The sequence below is a fragment of the Centropristis striata genome, chromosome 2 (genome assembly GCF_030273125.1).
Source record: "Centropristis striata isolate RG_2023a ecotype Rhode Island chromosome 2, C.striata_1.0, whole genome shotgun sequence".
NCBI lineage: Eukaryota > Metazoa > Chordata > Actinopteri > Perciformes > Serranidae > Centropristis > Centropristis striata.
In genome coordinates this window covers 40,820,510-40,835,742 of record NC_081518.1, presented here as the reverse complement: position 1 = coordinate 40,835,742, position 15,233 = coordinate 40,820,510, and the positions used below count along the sequence as shown (strand labels likewise).

Genomic DNA, 15,233 nt, shown 5'->3' with positions numbered 1-15,233 from the left:
CAGTCTGTTCTTTAAAGAATATTTAGGGTTAGAGCAACTTGGGTCTTGGGTCAAATGGTTATTATAATACTTTACTCATCAAACTAAGTGGTGGGAATGTGGTGACATTGGTACCATGAAGTATGACAGGGCAGAATCTGATCTGACGATCAGATGGGTTCAATGCAAACCAGTGATTTAGCCCAATCATCTAAACTGCTTTATTTAAAAGTTAAACCAAAAGTGACTGCACCCAAAATTGTTCCTGATGTTCACTCAATGCAGAGGAAACCTGTATGCTTGCACAACTCCGCTAAATCCTACAGGTCAAACTTGAACAAGTAGTTGGTCTGCAAACTTGGTGTTTATAACAGACAATTATACTAGTTTGCTTTGGATTTTCGGTCCAAAGCACTGTCCTCAGAAGTGAAAATGACAGTCAGCACCTCCAAATCTAAGGCCATGATTCTCTGGTCTTAGTCACAGCCCCAAGTGAAGCGGTCTAAGTATCTTGGGGTCAGATGATTTGGTTCAGCAGTGATGCAAGTACCTTGCATTGTACCTGACTGTCATGGTGAAAAGGGAACTGAGTTGGAAGGGTAAACTCTCAATCTTCCAATCCATCTAGGTTCCGAACCTCAGCTATGTAGTGCCTAAAAAATTAAACTGCTGATCCAAGTGGCCGATACTAGTTTGTTCAGTAGAGTGGCTGGGATCAGCCCTAGAGATAGGGTGAGGAGCTCAGACATCCGGAGAGAGCTCAGAGTAGAGCTACTGCTCATTTGAGTCGAAAGGGGCCAGTTGAGGTGCGTCTGGCATCTGATCAGGATGGACTGATGCCTTTGGATTACTCTACCGCATAAGGTTGACTAACCAGGCAGCTTCTTCAAAAACACTTGTGTGTTTTGCACCCATTTCAGTTTTTGGCAACGTCATCAAGTGCCCAGAACTCTTTTTGTAGCGTGTTAGAATGCTATGCTACTACAAGCTAATCAGCATGACCCACAAAATACAAACGTGGCTGACGGTAATGTCATTAGTTTTGCAGTCACTACATCACCAAACAAAGAATTCTCAGAACGATAAATCTTTGTGCTCACCCATCTAGTAGATGTTTGGGGGGTTTCTCAGCATGAACAAAAATAAGTGGCTCTCCAAAGTAGTTAAGATTTATCATCTGGGTAGCATTGTTTGTACGAAACGTCATGACAGACCAAAGTCAACATGAACTATCCCTAAATATAACCACACTCAGTGAATGCATAATTATTGCACTGCAGATTGCAAAAAAAAATGCAAAAGCAGAATGTGTTGTAAGTTGCTAAGAAATATGTTGCTAAACATCCTGGGACTGACAAAATAAGATTGTTGCCACTAGTCTGCAACTCTGCAAGCATTCATCTTGCAGACGGAAACAACAATGAGCTGTTCAAATGCCAAAAACAGCAGCTAGTCCGCTAAACTGCCCACAGACAGAAGTCTCTTTTCTGAAATAGCTACAAAATCACTCAGACATTTCCTGATGGCCAAACAAGTGGCCAGCCAAGCATTTTGGAAATTTCACACTGGTATTCCGCCTGGATTTACAGGCCGATCATTCCTGCTTCAACCACAGGATTTCAGTAGCCCAAGGGACAGAGGGGAGACTAGCTTTAACATGACTACCGCTTCACCGAGGTGGAGGGGGGAAAAAAACCAAATGTCTACTCTTCACCTGGTTTCCACTTCTGTTTCCACACCTAAGGTTCAGAGTTCAAGAGAAAATAAATGCTTTTGCTGACAAAGTTATGTGAGAAGAACATCCCACACATCCCAACACCATTCACTTAAGTCTACAGAGTCATAAGGATAATGACTCAGCACTTGTCGAATATTAGTTCTGCTCTCAGGAGGATACGCCTGTCCAGTATCACATTCTGCTGCTCCAGGACGGGTAACGACTCGCCCTCCCCTCAAAGCTCTGGTTTCTGACACACCACTGATTACAAATGTGGGGCAAAAAAAGTACCACCAGCTCATAAATCACCTCCTACTATGCAGAACATCTCACTCCAAGCAAGCATCTGATTTTATACTTTTCATCCCGGACTCTAACGGGCAGTTGACTTAGGGATTTTACTCGCTCTATTAGCCACAAATCACATGGCTGCAACAAAGCACTTTTGAGATCAGTGGCCAAGGGGGCCACATCCATGGCTTTGAGTATGCGTATGTGGACAAACACGTGACTGTGTTACTGGAGCCAGCAGTACCAAGGAAGTGTACTGCATATAAACAAGGGGCAGGCTTCTGCCATGTGAGAACGAGCTGAATAGTGAAAGTGGCACAAAGGCTGATTTAGACTAATTGCACCACATCTCCCTCTTTTTGATGTCTGCAGTATCCTAGTTATTCTGTTGATGCTTCATGGATTGGTTCAACAAAATTACACAAAACACATTGGGCCCTCTCTTACACCCGGCGCAAAGTGGTGCACATCGTTGTGCAACTGTCCTCAATTGAAGGACAACTGTCATTATTTCCTGATATTTTATAAATAAACAAAAAGTGCAGGGGAAAATAATTTTTTATAGATAAGCAATAAAGAACTCAGAAGTGTGCTCTGGCATTACCTCCTTTAGATGTAACTTTTGACCCTTTGTATGTGTAAACATGATGTGAGACAATGGTTACTGGTTTAAACCCTTAGAGAAGCCATAAAAAAGTGTTTAATGTGAAGATTTGAAACTTGGCCCCTATCTTACACATGGCACAATGCAACGCACAGGACAGCACATCTGTCAATGCTTGTTTCAGGCTATTTCCAGATAATGCACCATTTAATGAGCACAAGTGGAGTTGGACACAAACTAAATGCACCGGCACCATGTGCTTTACACCATGCAATATTGATCATTGAAATGGGCCAATTTTCTCACCCTTATTAGTCTGAGGCAATGCAGAGATATTAGCCTCTCAAACTTCTGCTGCTGCCCCAATATAAGAGAGAATAGCACTGAAATATGTCTTCAGACAGAATGCAGAGTGGATTTTAAAAGCAGCGTGATTGCATATAATAGACAGACACAAGGGGGGGCACAGATTGAGGGGAAGAGGTGATTATTGAGCTTTCTGTCTGAAATTCACTTTGACAGTGTTTTCTGGGTGAACTGACAATTTAAACTGCTGGCTTTGATGTGAATTAATCCGACATATGGTATGAACCTTTTTGGTCTTCTTCTTCTACTTTTGACCTTTAAATTGTCTTTCTTCCACTCACAAAGAAGACAGCTCTGCACAGGACAGGCTGTTTGAACCCCTCAAAAAGCTATAGATTTTTATGATTAAAGTTTCCACACCAGCCACCCATCCCCAGATCATCCCTGACGTAACCAATCATCAAACACAATTAATCCCGCACAGAAGCACTGCAGACAGTTACAACCACCCCTGTTCTCACTGCCACCCAAACTTCTTTTTTCATCTAAGCCTATTCATATCCAGACGTAAAAAAAGAGGTGCGGCAGCTCTGCCAGGGACCCTGTCACTGTCAATTGCCACAAACGGACATCACCCAGCAGTGGCGGCTTACTTCAAACACCAGCGTCTCATTAGTAGGTCCAGCGGCATAAAGGCTCTCTGGCTTGTTGAAAGAGCGCTGGTAGTCAAACACTGTCCCACCAAAGTGGAACTTCCCTGGCCAGTCCACAGTCCAGTCCCCGGTAAGGTAGTACTTCCTCTTTAGGGAGCGGGCAGCCAGGTAGCTGGTGGAGACCTCCATTTCCCGAATGCGAATGCTTCGTGCCCCAGCTGGGACTGTTAACATGGAGTAGTACTCTATGGAAAAAAGGACAGGGAAGGAAATTCAAGGCTGAATCGTGCTTAGATATTTGTTTATTGCTGTTCACTATGTACCCATGGAGGCACACAGCATCATCACACCATGCTTTGCCTCAGCATGTGCTTTCTCTGTGTCTAAGTGTGTTACTGCACATAAATGAAATGAATCAGTCCATTATGAAGTGGGATTAGATGTTTTTGTCTGTGTTCTTGTTTGTTCGCTTAAGTCTCCCTTTGTCTTGCAGAAGAACTCAGTTTTGCTTACGTGCACAGACTCACTACAAACAAAGGCAAGCTTACCGTTAGCCCTGTGTTGAAGGGTGTATTGGCCCTTGAAGAACTTGCAAGTGGAGTTGTCTCCTTTACATAGTCCACAGGCATCCAGAGAGGCCTTGGAGCCCAAAATCTGGTCACAGCCTACTGCCTACACACACACACATACACACACACACACACAGATACACAGAGACAGACAGACAGACACACAAAAACACACATGACATCAATGTGGACAGAAGAAGAATTAAGAGGGAATGAATAATGTATTCTGACAATCCAGGGGTAACTTTAATTCCATCTGTGTTGATATCAGGTGGTTCCCATAACTCCTGCACCTGACATCTGGATTCTAGGGGCAAGATAACCCTGGTGGGTTTGTGCAGTTAAAATGGAGGATATTCTCCTTCGACCATTACACTTCATTAGCCAGGTTTTTAAGTCTGACACTCACATGTTACTGTAACGTTTAAAGCTGCTGTTTGTTTCTGGCATCATTGGGCAAAAAGTCCATATTAACCTTTCAGCATATTTTAATAAAAATCGTCTGAGAGAAAACTAAACTTCAGCATCGCTTCCTCGTTCTTTGTTTTGGTCATTATGTCATTGTGCATACTATAAAGCAATTATAGGACATATTGGCAAGAATTACTCCTCAAAGGGCTGCCAGTATGGCAAGCCATATGACTGCTTTTGACAACTAGACAGGTTTTAAACAAATCCCCAGTTTAACCCAATTATCCAAATCTCTTAAGTGAAACTGGAAGTGAACACACCCAAAATGTCTACCGTGATCAAATTTTGTACGGCAGTAGGTCCATGAATTGGCATTTGAACTTCAAACATTTGCCTTCTGTTCAATACAGGGGTTGCAAATCACAAATCCTGGTCATCCACCCAAAAGTGCACAGTGCAACTTGATTCTGACACATGTCCTACAGCAAGAACACAAACATTCATCTATGTTCTGCCAGGTCATATTTTTTTACAACTAGAAGAATCATTTCCAAGAGCAAAGTTTTACTGTGGATGTACCTCACACACTCCATCAATGCAGACATCTCCTTTTTGGTCAGAGCAGGCGGTGCCGTCTTTGACCTTGCTGGACATGGCGAAGAAGAAGTCAAAGTCTTCTGCAATGCAGTACAGCTTACAAATGTCCTCATCTGCACACATAAACATGCATACAGTAACACTTGTATCAGTTAAAAAAGGGAGCATGAGGAAAATTTGCATTGAATGTTCTTCCATGACTTTAAAGTTGCCGTAGCTACTGTACTGTAACTTGTAACACACAAACTATGTACAGCTCCTGCAGAGGCTGAATTGAAAAAGACAGGAACTGACTATGAATGCACCCAGGGGTATTCATGTGGGGCTACAGTTTTATTTTGTGGTTCAGATCAGTTATCACAGACAAGTCTCTACAGCCGTCTTTGATTAAAATAAATGATGGTGAAGGTGACTTGGCCCAAGGTCCCAGAAGGCAGTTCAGAATCTGTTCCTCTCTACATCACTTCCCATTCATCAACAGCTTAAACAGGCCTGGGACAGCATCCAAAAAGCACTGCTCTCCTTCATTGCACTCTCCCTCTCTCCCTCGTTCTGTGTAACAAAGCTGGCCCGTAGGCTTCCTTTTTAAATCCATCCCCACTGTGTCAGAGGGTGCAGGTGGCTACATGTCTCCCATGCACATTACACAGAGTGATAGTTTCCTCCAGCTTTTTGGCCCTAATCATTGCAGCAGTAAATAGAGGTTGGCATTACAGAAACACTTTATAAAAAAGATTAGGACTAGCAGAGTACAGTGGGGTACAGAATGAAAAGATCTACAGAATTAAGACAAGAGGAAGCTTGCCCTGAGCAATCTGCAATTCTTTGTGTATTTCGCAGCATTGTGTTCTTTGAACAATGAGATTTCTTTACTTGTTCCAAGACTAAAAGTAAAGATGTCTTCATAATCCTTGGAAAGTACTGTGTTTTTCAACATAGGAAATTGTATTTTACAAAAAATCTCACAATAACAGATGCAAGAGAAATTCCATCCAAAACATCCTGGATTTAGATTTAAATATAAATGAACCAAAGAACTGAATGGACTTTGTACTTGCTCGGTCTGATATCAACTGACGACCTTACCGTCCACTTTGGTGTAGGGCTTCCACTTGTAGTACCAGCCTCTAAAGGGCTTACTGTTGTACTCAGCGCACTGCTGGGCCCGAAAGTCCACAGAGTTAAGAGGGCACGGCCGAGTGTTGCACAGCTGATTGAGACGGCTGGAGCCTGGGCAAAATTTACCGTTGTTCTGTGGCCTGGGTGAAAGACAAGACAAGACAAGACAAGACAGGGAGGAAGAGGGACAAAGAAAAAAAGGTTTATGGATCTGTAAATATCACTACATAATACGACTACACAGACCAAATGAAAACAGCTCAACAGGCATTAAGATCCACAATGCACACTGTGCAAAGCTGTGCTAGTACCTATATTCATACCTACAGTTCTAATAGCAAGCGAAAAGGTTCCCTGTGGAGGTTTTGACCATTGACCATAGAAAAATGGTCATAGCCTCCAGTTTTGAAAAGTGAAGCCATTACCTTAAGGCAGGGATTCCCAAAGTGTGGTGCGCTGACCCCCAGGGGTGCACGAACTGCCGCTAGGGGGTGCGCGAGATGAAGAATGTAATGCCGGTCTGATAGTTACACAATTAATTTTTTTCCCCCACACAATAAAGACAAATAAACATTTCCTTTGTAAAATGTAAAATCAAAAACTGTGATATTAATTAATTTATTAATTGCAGGTTATTCAAAATGCACTTCATCTTAAAATGAAGTGTAAAAGTTATCTTCTTCCATTTTTGCAACCTGTGTTATGATGACGGGGTTGTGTAACCTCCACGCTCATTTAAACTTGCTGCAATTTTTGTGCAACGCGGTTCAAAATATTATGACATTTTCCCAACTTATCTGCTCTCTGCCTCTGATCCTGAGCCTGTCATCATCCTCTTTGCACTTAAAAGTGGAAGCTTGCGCATAACTTTGTTGCATTATATTGAAACTGTGTTTCAGATGAATTCAAATGCAATTGTTGTGATGGTGATTATTTTATTATATGTGTGTTCTGGTCATTTGAGCATGATTAAACATGCCGCCTTTAATATGGCTATAAAAAAGCTTATTGCATTTTTATTTTTTTTTAAGGTGTGGGGGTACATCAACCCGGTTGGGACATAGAAGGGGGTGCGCGGCTAAAAAAGTTTGGGAACCGCTGCCTTAAGGCCTTGAAGGCCTTAAACTTGCATTCTTTCTAATTGCCAGCAGGGGACTACACTGATCGCAAAAAGAAGTCTGAGAAGTCAATGAAATAACCCTAAATTTGACTTAATTTATTACATCCGTAGCACCCCAATTAATATCACAATTTCCCTGAATTACATGTACATGTTAACCAAGCTAGCTAGCTAACATTAGCTGATAAATTCCTTCTGAGCTCCACCCTCTCATCCAAGTGTGGTCACTTCTGGCTCGAGTCTTCAAACCAATGATGTCATTGTGACTACGTCAACTTATTTTCCTCTATGGTTTTGACCACTTGCAACCAATTGGTTGCATTTTGCAGACTTTTGGAAAGTATGCACATAAAGGGTTCAAAAAGCCCTTGAAACTTTGCCAAAGTGATATTCAGGGTGCAAATGTTTTATAAGGAACACATTATTTTTCTGTTTGCAAGAAAACTAAACAGAGCAGCTCTCAGGCTTCATAAGGCAAATTTGCACACAGGCATCTCCCAGCTCATCAGTGTGACTGATGAGCCGAGACAAAGGCTTTCAGAGCATAATAAAATCCAAAAGATTATCATATGAGAGTTTCTTTCTTACATTTCCCTTCATCCATGACAAATGCTCTGACTTAATACATCAGAATGTTACCATCTTATCTGTCAATGTAGTGTTAGCCCTGATTAAAGGCTAAACTGGAGTTTTAAACAGGATTAAAAACCACATTAATTTAAAATAGGACTGTCAAACAGGAGTTTGCATGTCATGTCAGATATTTCTTCGCCATACAAAAGCAACACCTCTTTAACCACACAGGAATAAGCTGGAACAGAACATAAACAAGTAATGGCGCTTTAATATGTGATTAAAAGCAATCACGACTTGTTAGAAAAAGACAAGCAGAGTCTTGACATTTAGTAAACATTAGGATGCCATGTCTGACTTCTCAGGCTTTCTAAACTCATGCCAGGCATTCCAGCAGAACCACCAGCAGAGAAAATTGAGTTAAGCTATTTACCAAAGTGGTCTGCAAACCCACAGACACACACAGAGAGACTGGGGACCCATGCTGATCAAACATGTCTAATAAAAACAATTCACTAAGTGATACAAGGTAATGAAACGCTTTGGAAAAGGAACTGAAAAAGTGCCCAACAGAAAGAAGTAAACATCAGGAGAAGAATTCAACTAGAACCACATTTTTCTTTTCACCAATGCAACAGTATTGAAAATGTCTGCGTTAAATGAATGTCAGCAACAATCAGAAGCAAAACTGCATGTTGCTTCACTGAATTTTTATTTAACTCCAATCGTTCATCCCCCCCCATTCAGACCTGGGCTCAATCAAACAGTGACTAAGCTGCCAAAAGTGATGGAGCTCCTCTAGGTGTGTGTGTGTGTGTGTGTGTGTGTGTAAATCTGCTCGGGTCCAAGCTTGCTTCCCTTGGTGAGGGGAGGGATTTGGCCCAGGTTTCCGTAGGCCTGATCCTATTAAGACTTAGCGGCAGACAAATGCAGCCCATATGGTAATGTGCTTATGGCAGGGCAGTGGGGGACTACACCGTATACTGCGTCAGTCAAGGCCTTCTGATCAGAGGCGAGCGTAAAAGGGGGACAGTTTACTTGAGAAAGTTGAATGCACTTCATGGATTATGGACAGTCTGACCCTGAGTTTCACAACCCTCCTGGTTTCTCAACCTCTTTCTTCTTTTTCTTCTCCACTACTTTCCTCTCTCTAGATCATCAACTATCACTGCAACTGTAAATCTACTTCCAGCAACATGACAGAAACCAGATATGACAAGTTTTCAGTTTGTGTTTCAGTCATTCCTCTTCTGTTTCTACACCCCAACTCCAACGCAGCCCTCAGGACCCTTAAGGATGCTTAAATGTCTCAGGAGCCCAGTAAATCCGCCCGGCAACAGAAGCTGAGACTGAACTCCTGTAGGTCAGAGGTCATCATGTCTGGTCTTGTCTTCTCCTCGAGTCACCTGTTCCCCCCTGCTTCGCTCACAATTTTCTAGACATAGCCACATTCTGCTGCTCGGCTACCGGCCTAACCCCTGCAAAACCTGTTTACAAGTCTATCAGGACACAAAAAGGTCCCATCTAAGCACCATCACCCCCTCATTACACAGCCCCACTCCCTTTAAATCGAGTGTGTGACAAAATGTGCTCCCTACAAAACCAGGTCAAGATCGTGAACCTAATCTCCTCCTCGGCTTGTTGGTGAGGATTAGGTTGACTGTGTTTGATCTGGCAGGTGGTCTATGGGGAATGGTGGAGTGAGGAGGGAAGTGGAGGGAGGGACGGGTCGAAGATTCATTCTCCATCTCGGAGCGACTCCTAGATGGGACGGCTTTAATCGGCTGATCCCATTGAACTCTTTTACAAGACTCAGCAAAAGATACACGATGGCCTCATAAAATGGATCATCGAGAATCAAATGAATGATTTTGTGGAAGAGCAGAGGTGACAAATATACTAAGAGCTGTCATATGGTCAACTTCCACAAAATACAGGATTTTATTAGATTTTAGCTACAATTTGAGATTTAGATTCGTCAACCCAGTTGCCAGAATAAAACCACAGATACATTGAAATTTAACATTTTTTTTGATTGGACATTTGATATGAATGTTTCTGAACTGCTGCAACCCATTGTCATTGTCACTGTCACATGACAATCACTCTTCTAAACATGTGACGATCACTGTTTGGACACCTTAATAACACTATAAAAACAGTTTGGTTTATGTTTGGCACCAAAACCGCCCGGTTAAGGTTAGGTAAAAATAACAGTTTTAGACTTAAAAACACAAATTCCAACAACAGGACACAAAAACACTACTTTCAGACCCCCAGTTTAAAGTCCTGAGTGGCTTTTAACGTCATATGGCTTCATCATCGAACAAAAAAACACAAACATTACAAATCAGCCAAAACCTAAAATGCCAAAACACTTTTTGCTGGGCTGATGGTCGCAGACATGTCATTTAAGCATACTTCTATACATACTGACACAAATCTCTATGTTTGAAAAGTATCAGTGATCTTTTAGGAGGCGAGTCCAGACTGTCCAGACAGTTCAGTTTGGGGGTGAAGATGACATTAGAGACAAGCAGTCAGATTCAGGCTAATCCTTGTCCTGCTCAGATTAAGAGCAGAGGGGCCCTGCCAAAATAATCACAGAGATTACTGGGGACAAACAGACTCTGAGTCAGGGACTAAAACGTGACTCAGGGGTACATGCTGCAGTAAGGATATGGTCTGCATGTGTTTGGTTGGCTGGGTCCTTTTTGGAGAGGCGGGGGTTTGTGTTTTGGTGGTGGAGTTGTGAATGGTGACAGAGGTGAAGAGACTCCATTAGACATACACCAGCCTGATTCCATTGTCTTCACATAAGGGATCTGACAACCCGTTGGCTTATTGTATGTTTTGGAAAATGGTATCATGACTGTAATGTTTAGCCTTCCCAACCCTTCCATCCCCTCTCTGTCCCACTGACCCCATAACTCAACATTTAGCAGCATCAACCTATTTTTCAGGGGCTGCAGCTACAAAGCACTCTTTAGTGCCACAGGAATGATAAATGAACTTGACAGCTAACCTGGTTTAAAGGGCTCTGTGGCCCTTTTTGCTCTGCCAGTTCTGGTGTTTAATGTGTATCATATGAGGGTCGGTCTGCCTCTGAAACCTTTTGGTCTTTGATCCCTCACAGGGATTAAGAGACGAGTCGGCTGTGACGGACGGAACAGCCACATCAGTGTCTGCCCGGCTGTTAAGTAAGCACGGATTAAGCCAGTGGAATAAAACAATGATATACAATAGTAGACGTGTCTGAATATCTGAATAGACCTCTTAATCGAGGGGATTTGTTGAAACAAAGAACGTCTAAAATACTATTTTCTAAGGAAAGGGTCAAAGGAATGGCCCCTGGGCCTGTGGATGGTAGCAGCCAATATACTTTTACTGAGAAAAGTTGAAATTTGTTAGAATTTGAAAAGTGCTGAAGGAAGTTGAACATTCAGTTAAGATTTAAGTACTTTGCCTGAGCAAAGTTGAACTGTCCAGGTGAAAGTACTGAAAGGACTTGAAATGGCCAAAGTACAGATAAATATTTGAACTTGAAGTGTCTGTTGAAATCAAAGAAATTAGAACAACTGAATTTGTGTGTAGTTGGAGGAGTTGAAGAAGTTTTTTTTTCCAAAGGCGAACCCACAGACTTCAAAGGGTTTAAAGTCAGTTGAAGTGTACTCACTGAAAGCACAACACCTCCAATAAACAATAAGAATTCAAAGCATTCAATGTATCAGTTGACATGTCATGACAAGAGATGAAAGCAGGATTGTGAGTTGTAAAGTTAAAGGTGAAAGCATTTGAAGCGCCAGTTGAAGAGTTGGAGATATATTCAGATGAAGTGAAAGAGCTGAAGAAAGCTCGAGTCTGTGCAGTGTAAGCCAATCAAATGTCAGTTGGCTCATGAGCACTGACTGTTAAATTTAACTCTAATTTCTTGAGGCTGTCTATTAATTGGCATTATATATGTCTTTTTAACAGAAGGCATTTTGATTTGTCACAGCAGGAAAAGCACAGGTGTAAATAATAAAAATGGATGAAATTCCATTTTTCTGGTTCAATTTTAGGTTCACTTGAACACTTGAAAAGAATAGAGCCATCATTCGTTTTATTAGTAACACCTGTGCTTTTCCTACAATGACAAGTCAAATGTCTGCTGTGAAAAAAGGTCCAGTGACTCAGTTCAGGCTCCTGTGTATTTGATTGACAACCATGGAGACAGTGCAAATGTCTGTGCTAGATGATGATATGAAGTAATTCTTATACTCAAGTCCCATGAGAGTCACATGCAGACTCTACTGTCTAAAAGGCAGTATGGAGGGGCAGCAGTAATTAAGAGAGCAACTGTGTCCCTAGTATCCTTGTCATCTCACCTGCATCACAACACATAGAAAAACACAAATGCAGACATGTTGGATTGGATGTGACATGCCACTATGATCTAACCAGCTATGACTAATTCTTAAATGATGGCAATCATTGACAGTACAAAACTAACAGCGATGAAGTCTAAGATCTGTTCACCAATCAAGGTGGTGGAGTGGCCTTGGATGTTAGCCATGAGTCATGATCCTTATTAGTTTGGTATGAGAGTCTGGTTATATTGTATGGATGGATGATTACGCATGGATATGGTTTTTGCATATGTGGCAATGCAGTTTCCTTCAATGGTTGTAGAGCCACATGTTGATCCATTGCTGAATAACAGACCATAGAATATGTAAACATTCGCTGAACAGACATCTCGCTAGATCCAGAAATCAATTCCACCTCATTTTTTTTATATTAAATATATAAAGTGCCCTTTGACAGCTGGCTAGAAAAACAAATAGGAAAAACATTAGTTTTGCTGTCTAGGAAGTTGTGTTGACTTTGTTTCTTGTTGATTGGCCATGGCTCCCACAAGCGAAAATAAAAACACAGTTAATTAGTTCCACCATCCACATCATGACTGTTCCTGAGTTACAGTACAGAGGAAATTACTAGTATAAACACTCATTCTCAAAAGAGAAGACTTTAAACCCTTAACAACAACAATAATTGGATACAATTGCAACATAACGTCAGTATGCTCTGTAAGACTGACTTTGGTGTATGGATTACACATATTACACAGTAAAGGCAGGAGGGGCTGAAATTGCATGAATGATCAAGAAGTTAATCCATTCCCTGAATATCCTATTTTAGACATCTTGCTTGTCCTGTATTCAATTTAAAGGGCCAGTGTTGTGGGGACTGTCTAACAAACTGCAGGCCGAGACAATTAATTAGCTGACTGCAGCAATGTGACAGCAATAAATGTGGTAATCTGTTGTATGAAAGTCAAATAAAAGCTTAAAAACATATAATAAATCTCCTGATTGTTCCGGGGAATAACAACAAGGGATTGTAGGTCTGTTATGAAACATTAAAACTGAGGATTTCTCACGTGCCTGTAATGACATGCACAGAGCTCTTTGCTAACAAAGAGATACGCACTGTGGGATATGGGTCTGCAGAATTATGTTTGTGTGAGTGAGCAGCAATGGGGGACGTTTACTGACTGTCTTGGCAGCTTTCAGAGAAAAAAGGCATGCTATTAGGAGGTTTTTTAGTCTGGAGCATGGGGAGAGATAGTCTGTCTGTCTGGACTGTCAGCCTGACTGATGAGAGCCGTTATCAGGCACATGTGAGTGTGTGTGTGTACGTGTGCATGTCTGTGCTGACAGCTACCTGGCAGACAGCGCTTTCAGGTGTTCAGAAAGGAAGGATTTTGGGATATGAGGCTTTCAAGAATTCCTTTCTGGCTCAAACAGCAACTCAGATTTTCATTGTAGAAGAAGCCACGTGACAACATGAATCACTTTGTCATCTGTTTGGCTAGTTAATACCATTAAAAAGGAGGTGCTGATTTAGAAGATTATGTGAGTGTGTGTGTACCTTGGGCTGTTGCAGGAGCGCTCCCTGTACATGACCCCACCTCCGCAGGTCCTGGAGCAGTCTGACCACTGAGACCAAGCAGACCACTGGCCGTGGACCGCCCTTGGACCATGCTCCCCATATTTAACACACTGACCCCTCCGACACCACTGGAGAAAAGAGAGAGACAAGGGAATGAATGAAGAGAAAAAGACGCACCGAAATAGCTTTCTTATCTGAACTTGAGTGTTGGCCCGGCATCTTGCCTGAGTTTCCTGGTTTGGACAAATGCCCAGCACCACACCTGGACACCCACACTCTCTAGCTACAGCCAAAACACACACACACACGCACACACACATTTATACACACATTCACATGCACCACACCCGGGTTCATCCAAGCCAAACTACATTCACACACATCACCACCTCTCTCTCTTTCTAAATATCATCTTTCGATATGTGAAAAGTTCCAGCCGAGAGAAGCAAAAACACTTCTGCAGGTACATGCATGAGCAGCAAAGATGAATACATGATTGAGTTTTCATTAGTAATTGACTTTCAATCAGGTAAAAAAAAAATCTAGTCTGAGCCCTTCTTTGCCTTTTTGAGTTGCAAGGATTTACTTTGGCTCATGAAAGTAAGAATACTTTAACTTAAAAGACGATTACGATTTATTTATACTTATACTTCTTACAACATTTTACTCACTGAAGTAATTACTGCGATATTGGAACACTGTGAAAACAGAAAAACAAACAACAAAAACTGATTTATTTAAACGACCCCAAAAAAGTCAGTATTCTTCTGTCATTCTGTCAGGTATGTGCACTCACAGCTACAATAAGAAACATCAGATCAAAGCTGAGTCAGAAAGTTCGGCTGTAAACTGTGATTAATGTTTTCACCAGATGGTTCGGTAGTAAATTTGAGGTTTATCCTCATTTTCTCTTGGATAACATTGACTAACTGAGGATTTGTTTAAAGGAATAGTTTGTTATTGAGGGACAGAAGTTTATTCTATTTCTTGCCAAAAGTTAAAGTTATCAGCCAGCCGAGTTAGCTTCGCTTAGCACAAAGACTGAAAACAAAGAGGGGAAAAGCTAGCCTAGCTCTGTGTAATCTGTAAACAAATATCTGCACATGAAAGCAGAAATGGCAATGGGACGAGACGTTTGTAAAGGAAACGTTCTGGTTTTTATAGTCTGAGCAGTATTGACCAATCACGTTTGAGCTGGCTTTGACTGCAGGTAAACTGCAGGTAAAGAGGCAAACACTAACCTCTAAATACAATCTCAGAAACAGAGGACAATTTACTGATTATAATTTAGCTTTTTTTTTTAGCTGAGCTAACCTAGCGACTTGTGAACTAAGCCAATCTTAGTACAGTCTAAATTGCT

The 15,233-nt window shown here is 41.6% G+C and overlaps 1 protein-coding gene across 1 annotated transcript in view; it reads right to left on the bottom strand.

Annotated features, from left to right (window-relative positions):
• adamts18 (ADAM metallopeptidase with thrombospondin type 1 motif, 18) overlaps nucleotides 1-15,233 on the bottom strand; it is a 73,260-nt gene that overhangs the window by 29,627 nt on the left and 28,400 nt on the right. The window contains exons 12-16 of the mRNA XM_059352651.1: nucleotides 13,853-14,001; nucleotides 6,214-6,386; nucleotides 5,110-5,240; nucleotides 4,099-4,222; nucleotides 3,551-3,795 (exon numbers count right to left, since the gene is read on the bottom strand). Coding sequence (XP_059208634.1) covers nucleotides 3,551-3,795; nucleotides 4,099-4,222; nucleotides 5,110-5,240; nucleotides 6,214-6,386; nucleotides 13,853-14,001 — 822 coding nt within the window. The remainder of the gene's footprint in view (nucleotides 1-3,550; nucleotides 3,796-4,098; nucleotides 4,223-5,109; nucleotides 5,241-6,213; nucleotides 6,387-13,852; nucleotides 14,002-15,233) is intronic.